Genomic DNA, 8,270 nt, shown 5'->3' on the forward strand with positions numbered 1-8,270 from the left:
ACATAATAAACTAATGTTCTGATTGGTTCCTATGTGGTCTAGTTAATAGTTAATAATGGTACGTTCAGACGCGTGGAAAGCAGCTTGGCAAGCAACCCGGCAAGTAGCCTGATAAGCAGCCCACATGCTTGTGCCCGTGCTTGTGCTCAAGTTGTTCTCGTTGAATGTCACTTTGGCAGAAAGCGTCTGAACCCACCATAAAAAGTCTTGTCTTTGCGTGCAACGCAAGTACACATGTGGCAACACAGACAAAACCTCTGCTCTGAGGGGATTCTGGCGGGAATTTGAAAAAGCGCGGTTCATAGTTTTGAAATTAAAATTAAATTAAATACAATTTCTAAATAAATAAGTGTAAATAAGTTAAAAATTAGAACATTAATATAACGTATTCATAAAAAATGGATGGAAATGAGGGGGGCGGCGATAACCCGCCCAAATCTAAGAAGAGACCACGACATCCAGAAGATCGAGATGTTTCGGGTACTGGCGGCGGTGGTGAGAGTGACTCCTCTTTTCTACCTTTCCGTAAACCAAATTATAAAAGACTCTATCCGGACAGTAACATAAACATGCAATTCAAAGTATTTGTGGAAAGTAAAAACAAAGAAGAAAGAATAGGAAATAAAAGTCCAGTCTATTTAAATCATATATTTAGTAATATTAAAGGTGTGACGGCACTGAGGCGTATTAGCGCGAATAAAATAGTTGTGATCTTCAACCAGCACAATACAGCTAATAATTTTCTCAACCACGGCAACTTCCTGGAAAAATACAACATAAAAGCATACATTCCAGCAGCACAAATAGAAAAGACTGGTATAATCAGATTTGTACCAACTAATCTATCAAATAAAGAATTGTTTACAAAGTTAACCTCAGTATATGAAATAATTGCAGTTAGGCGATTTATGAAAAAAGTAGGACATGAGTTAGTAGGAACACAAACTGTCAGTATCACATTTCTGACAAATTCCTTACCGGAGAACGTACAATATGATTTATTCTCATATAGAGTTTTTGATTATATTCCTCCTCTTCAACAATGTTACAAATGTTTTAAATTTAATCATTCTGCTAATATATGTAATGGTAAACAGCGGTGTTCAATCTGTTCAGGTGATCACTCATATAAAGAATGCAATAGACCAGATGAGATTTGCTGTGTGAATTGCAGTGGACCTCATTTAGCTATTTCTAAAGTATGTCCCATTAAAATGAATAAAATATTAGAGAAGAAAAATAAAATTACCTATGCTAGTGTTGCTAAGACAAAAGAAAGTACTGACTTCCCTTCTCTGCCATCACATGGCATCCCTGTAAATAAAAATGTAAATATTGTACAAAAACCTGTAAATAAGTCTGTAAATATTAAACCTGTATTAAAGAATGTAAATATTCACGATATAAAATCACAAATCATTGGAAACAGTGATGTACTTATGGCCCTGGTACACACACTGGTCCAAATAGGCAATAAAAGTGATAACGAACCAATTACTTCTTCATTAATTAAAGATGTCCTCATTAAAAATTTGTCAACATAATGGATACACAAACTAATAGAACTCCCTCTTTACGTATTGAGCAATTCAATGTCCAAGGTGCAAATCACAAAAAACCTCTTCTTACAAAATTTTTAAATGAAAAAGATATTGATATATGTTTATTAAATGAGACATGGTTGAAAGATCATCAATCATTTCATATTCCTAATTACAATTTTTACAACAGAAATTCTAAAAATGCTCGTAATGGTGTGGGAATATTAGTTAAGGAACATTTGAAATACAACGTTTTAAATACCTCTTTTTATGAAGATATACAAAATATAGCAATAAGTTTATATACAGAAAATACTACACTATCTATTCTTTGTGTGTATTGCCCTCCCTCAAGCGGACATATAAGAATGAATAGATTGCGCAATATTATAAGAGATTTACCAAAACCTCTTTTTGTGAGTGGTGATTTCAATGCACATCATATTGCTTTTGGATGTCTATCTACTAAAGCTCGTGGTCAAAACTTGTATGATATAATTGATGAATATGATTTATGTATTTTGAATAATGGTAGCTTCACTACTGTAAATTATCCTACACGCAATCCTTCAGCAATAGATGTCAGTTTTATTAGCCCCGAATTGACCCCACTTTGTGAGTGGTCTGTGTATGATGATCCTATGGGTAGTTATCATTACCCAACCATCACAATGTGCATTGAAAGATACACAATCAATAAACATGTTGACAAATTTTTATATAACAAAACTGATTGGACTCATTATGCAGAAACCTCATATTCAGTCTTCCAGGACATGATAGTCAGTGCAGAGAACCCGATGAAATCTTATGAGGAGTTCTGTAATCGGCTTGATAAACTCAAAGAAATTGTAATTCCTAGATTCACCAGGACCAACTTCAGGAGTAGGCCACCAGCTCCCTGGTGGAACAGCATCTGTGAACAATCTGTTATTAAATCTTATGAAGCATTGAAATTGTACAGAAATGATCCAACCATTAATAATTACATTAACTATAAAAAATTAGATGCTTTAAAAAAAAAGGACTATCAAGGAGCAAAAAAGAATTAGCTGGAATAGTTTCTGTAACAGTTTCAATAGAACTACTCCCATCAGTCAAATCTGGAATCTGATTAAAAGATTTAAGAATATCAGAATTAGTAATAAGTCATATAAAGATGAATTTGTGCAACCACTACTGGATAGACTATCAGATAGCACCAATTTGACTGACCGGGTTCAATTAGACAATTATTTTAATATTAATAATGAAAATCCGCAATCACGGTTTTTATTGGATCCTTTTACATGGTCTGAATTCCTAATGAGTTTACAATCTAGGAGAAATACTAGTCCTGGTTTAGACGGTTTTCCATATTTATTGATTAAACATCTACCTGAATCAATACAAAATTTATTTTTGAATGTTCTTAATAATCTTTGGCATAAAAAGTTAATACCAAGTTCATGGAAAACTCAATGTGTTCTACCTATACTTAAAAAAGATAAACCACCTGAACAGGCTAGTTCCTATCGTCCAATTTCACTGTCGTCATGTCTTGGAAAGATATTTGAAAATATGGTGAAAACTCGCCTTGATTGGTATGCAGAATCGAACAGTGTTATCCCTTATGTTCAATATGGATTCCGCAGAGGACGAAGTTGTGCTGACAGTTTCGTTTCTCTTATAAGTGATCTGAAAAATGCAAAAGACAAGAGATTACACACAGTTTGTGTATTTCTAGATGTGCAAGGTGCATTTGATAATGTAGATCCTGGCATACTGGTCAAGGTTTTAAGCAATGCAGGTGTACCTGGACAATTGTGTAAATGGATTTATGATTTTCTTAGTAATAGAATATTATATGTTAAGCATAACAATATCTTACATGGACCCAAAACTGTCTCAAAGGGTACTATGCAGGGTGCAACTTTATCACCCTTATTATATAATTTGTATACTTGTGAGATATGTAAATATGTAAATACTAAAAATGTAAATATACTTCAGTTTGCAGATGATTTAGCATTGTACAGTTCAGATGTGAATTTAACCGTAGCCATTAGTAATGTTAACATTGCTCTAAGGCAGTTGAGTAACTACTATCACCACAAATTAAATTTAAAAATAAATGTTGCTAAAAGTAGTGTAATGATATTTGGTAAGGATTCACCACTAATCAATGTTGTTTTTAATGGTGAAATTATTCCAAGAGTAATGTCCCACAAATTCTTAGGTATCGTAATTGATCACAAGCTTTCATTTGAAGAACATATTAAACATATATCTAGAAATGCATTAAATGGTGTTAACATTTTGAGATGTCTAGCAGGTGTAGCATGGGGTGCTGATCCCAAAATACTTTCAATTTTATATAAATCCATAGTCAGAAGTCATTTTGATTATAGTTCCTTGGCATATTTAAATAGCACTCATACTCATAAACTGGATATAATACAGAACAAAGCTTTGAGGATCATATCAGGGGCAATGTGTTCGACTCCCATAAGGGCCATGGAAGTTGAAACAAATATTATGCCTCTGTTATTGAGACGAATCAAACTTGCAAAAAGATATTGTATAAAACTACTATCATCAAATAATCTCCTTATTATAAATAAAATCACCTCACCTCATTTAATAAGCATAGATGGTCCACTGACTTCACCAAATGATCTGCTAAAAGGTATATGTCCAACTTTGTGCCATATTTTCCTGGAAATAAAATCTCAATGTTCAAGTATCAAAAAACAATCTCACTGGTCATGTTACACTCATTCATTCAATAGTATTATACATCCAATGTCAATTTTATCTAGGACAATTGATAACAATTCTGATTTTCTAGCATTCTTAGAAGAGAACCAAAACTATTATACAGTCTACACTGATGGTAGTAAAGGTACAGGTTATGTGAGAAGTGCAGTGTATGATCCCCAAAGGGGTACTGCTCAAAGCTTTGTTCTACATCAACAGTGCTCTATTTATACAGCAGAGGCATATGCAGTTTTTGAAGCTTTAAGATTGATTAGTTGTGTAAATAATTGTAAATATTTTCTAATCTTAACAGATTCTTTAAGTCTTATAAATAGTCTGAAACTTGTAAATCTTAATTTTAAAACTAATTATATTATCTATTTTATTAAGGATTTTGTATGGCGGTTACATAATAAAGGAGCTACAGTTGCCTTTATGTGGGTTCCCTCACATAAAGGTATTTTGGGCAACGAAATAGCGGACAAAACTGCTTATGTAGGGGTCAATGCTATTGACGTCAGAAATGTGGTACACGTTCCTATGACTGATTATTATTATGATGTAAATGTTTCGATAAATAATATATGGTTAGAATTCTGGAAGGAGGATCAGAAATTTAAAGGAAAATGGTATGGAAATATTCAAGAGGATTTACAGAGAAGACCTTGGTATGATGAGCTGGATATAGCTAGTCGTGAGTTTATCACCACAATTAATAGATTAAGATTTGGCCACAATAAAACACCCGCACACCTTGCAAGACTGAACATAATTAATAGCAATATATGCACTTTTTGTAATGAGAGGATCGCCGATATGAACCATATTTTTTTCAACTGTCAAAACCATATGTTCATATTTCATAGACTAATATTGGCAAGTGAAATAGTAGAGCACTTATGTGATTCCTCCCGCCGCCAGTTGAGTGATTTATTGAAAAACAAGAAGTGTTATAGGGCGTTGTACAGATACATTAAAGGCACTGTCGGAGCGATTTGATTACGAACAAGTAGGCCAGTGGAAATTAACATTAAATTCGCAAAGCACGATGTAGATTTGAATTTTTGGTATGTTGTTTGGATCAGTTAGGGTGATGTAAATCCCAATTTGCAACTTCGAAAAAGTTGTGCTCGCTGCGCACCACGTGATAAACTGCGAAAATTTTGGACTTTTTTCACTTTTTGCTCTAAAAGTCATAAACTATGCGTTTCCGACAAGTATGATTCAGTACATAAATTAAGGTTATTAAATTTGCAACAATTTAAGCCTAACCGCAGCTCTCTAAACCTTATAACGACTAAACTGTGGCCATTCGAAGATGGTTCATTTTTCCGGAAATATTGAAATTTTTAGTTTTGCTCCCGTTTGAAGCAAAATATTGGCAAAAACCGCTCGTTCTATGAGAAGTTCGTATAATAAAGTTGTAGTGCATTTAATTTTCTTTCATAAGAGCATAGAACAAAGTCTGTGAGACAAATATTTCACACACAATATCTGAAAAACAAAAAGAAGGTAGAAATAGATTTTTAAAGAATTGAAACTGAGAGCATATAAAATCATAAAAAGAATAATACTTTTTCATTTGCAGGATAGGTAATTAACAAAATTACAAAATTTGGGAAAGTAGGAAAAAAGATTATACGCAAATAATAAACTGCGAAAATTTTGGACTTTTTTCACTTTTTGCTCTAAAAGTCATAAACTATGCGTTTCCGACAAGTATCATTCAGTACATAAATTAAGGTTATTAAATTTGCAACAATTTAAGCCTAATTAAAGCTCTCTAAATCTTATAGCGACTAAACTGTGGCCATTCGAAGATGGTTCATTTTTCCCGAAATATTGAAATTTTTAGTTTTGCTCCCGTTTGAAGCAAAATATTGGCAAAAACCGCTCGTTCTATGAGAAGGTCGTATAATAAAGTTGTAGTACATTTAATTTTCTTTCATTAGAGCATAGAACAAAGTCTGTGAGACAAATAGTTCACTCACAATATCTGAAAAACAAAAAGAAGGTAGAAATAGATTTTTAAAGAATTTAAACTGAGGGCATATAAAATCATAAAAAGGATAATACTTTTTCATTTGCAGTATAGGTAATTAACAAAATTACAAAGCTAATTAAATTTGCAACAATTTAAGCCAAACCGCAGCTCTCTAAACCTTATAACAACTAAGCTGTGGCCTTTCAAAGATAGTCAGTTTTTCCCGAAAATTTCAAATTTTTAGTTTTGCTCCCGTTTGAACCAAAATATTGGCAAAAACCGCTCGTTCTATGAGAAAGTCGTATAATAAAGTTGTAGTGCATTTAATTTTCTTTCATTAGAGCATAGAACAAAGTCTGTGAGACAAATAGTTCACTCACAATATCTGAAAAACAAAAAGAAGGTAGAAATAGATTTTTAAAGAATTGAAACTGAGGGCATATAAAATCATAAAAAGGATAATACTTTTTCATTTGCAGGATAGGTAATTAACAAAATTAAATTTTCTACAACTTATTTTATGACCTTCTCATAGAACGAGCGGTTTTGCCAATATTTTGGTTCAAACGGGAGCAAAACTAAAAATTTGAAAATTTCGGGAAAAACTGACTATCTTTGAAAGGCCACAGCTTAGTTGTTATAAGGTTTAGAGACTTGCGGTTAGGCTTAAATTGTTGCAAATTTAATTATCTTTGTAATTTTGTTAATTACCTATCCTGCAAATGAAAAAGTATTATCCTTTTTATGATTTTATATGCCCTCAGTTTCAATTCTTTAAAAATCTATTTCTACCTTCTTTTTGTTTTTCAGATATTGTGAGTGAACTATTTGTCTCACAGACTTTGTTCTATGCTCTTATGAAAGAAAATTAAATGCACTACAACTTTATTTTACGAACTTCTCATAGAACGAGCGGTTTTTGCCAATATTTTGCTTCAAACGGGAGCAAAACTAAAAATTTCAATATTTCCGGAAAAATGAACCATCTTCGAATGGCCACAGTTTAGTCGTTATAAGGTTTAGAGAGCTGCGGTTAGGCTTAAATTGTTGCAAATTTAATAACCTTAATTTATGTACTGAATCATACTTGTCGGAAACGCATAGTTTATGACTTTTAGAGCAAAAAGTGAAAAAAGTCCAAAATTTTCGCAGTTTATCACGTGGTGCGCAGCGAGCACAACTTTTTCGAAGTTGCAAATTGGGATTTACATCACCCTAACTGATCCAAACAACATACCAAAAATTCAAATCTACATCGTGCTTTGCAAATTTAGGGTTTTTTAGTGTCGATTTCTACTGGCCTAAAGGGAATGAAAAATATCTCGAACATTATTGATAAAAAAAAAAATAAGAATTGGCTTAAAGGTCTAGTAACCAGGCCATTAAATATTAAAAAAAAAAAAAAAAATCTGCTCTGAGGACAAAACAGCTGATATTTTGACATATGGTGACATATGACAATTGACATATTAAAGTACATAACGACGCCCCCCGCGAATAATCCGGTAATGACTAATGACCTATTACGGGGTTCTTCATGTTATGCGTTTTTCGGCATCTAGAAGTTAAAATACACCATGTAAATTTTTTTCAGAATTTTTCTATCTTTATTTACGAAGATATAAAAAACTACGCGTTTATTCCATAAAATAACATTAAAATGTATTTGAAACGAATAATATGGTTTTAGATCTTTACGAAAAATAATATCAATATGATTTGACAGTAAACATTGTTACGATATTATTCAGGTAAAAAGTTTTCTACATTATTTTTTTAAACACTCTTTCTATTACTGAGCAAATGATTTACACAGCCTTAGAAAAAATTAAAAGAGATGAAAGTTTGATAGATAAACGAGGCAGGCATCAGAATAGACCACATCGAAACCTTCATCTTCATCTTTATTAGATGCTGGTCGTCCGACTCAGGTTCTACCTGCTGCCCAAAATAAGCCCCCATCAGTATGGCTTCATGCCACAGAGGAGCACCGAGGACGCCCTCTA

At 32.8% G+C, this 8,270-nt stretch overlaps 2 protein-coding genes across 6 annotated transcripts; one reads left to right on the plus strand and one right to left on the minus strand.

The window, feature by feature from the left end:
* The first annotated feature begins 299 nt into the window (after positions 1-299).
* On the plus strand, positions 300-1,557 carry LOC149486195 (uncharacterized). The gene has a single exon (XM_089699559.1). The coding sequence runs from the start codon at positions 399-401 to the stop codon at positions 1,542-1,544; it is 1,146 nt and encodes a 381-aa protein (XP_089555685.1). The 5' UTR covers positions 300-398; the 3' UTR covers positions 1,545-1,557.
* On the minus strand, positions 634-5,284 carry LOC149486196 (uncharacterized). Of its 5 annotated transcripts, none has more exons than XM_089699569.1 (6): positions 4,945-5,284; positions 4,156-4,238; positions 3,117-3,218; positions 2,296-2,468; positions 1,250-1,314; positions 634-761 (listed from the first exon to the last, which is right to left on the minus strand). In XM_089699569.1, exons 1-4 carry the CDS (start codon positions 5,048-5,050, stop codon positions 2,421-2,423), a joined length of 339 nt encoding a protein of 112 aa, XP_089555695.1. In that variant the 5' UTR covers positions 5,051-5,284; the 3' UTR covers positions 634-761; positions 1,250-1,314; positions 2,296-2,420. The 5 variants fall into 5 exon arrangements, with proteins under 5 accessions (XP_089555695.1, XP_089555697.1, XP_089555696.1 ...); XM_089699571.1 differs by having other exon boundaries at positions 3,037-3,218; XM_089699570.1 differs by having other exon boundaries at positions 2,296-2,457; positions 3,037-3,218; positions 4,945-5,282.
* Positions 5,285-8,270: the final 2,986 nt, after the last annotated feature.

Source organism: Colias philodice, chromosome 9, assembly GCF_061535455.1.
Source record: "Colias philodice isolate Cphi_HAF_F1 chromosome 9, ilColPhil1 Martin Lab GWU primary, whole genome shotgun sequence".
NCBI classification, from domain to species: Eukaryota; Metazoa; Arthropoda; class Insecta; order Lepidoptera; family Pieridae; genus Colias; species Colias philodice.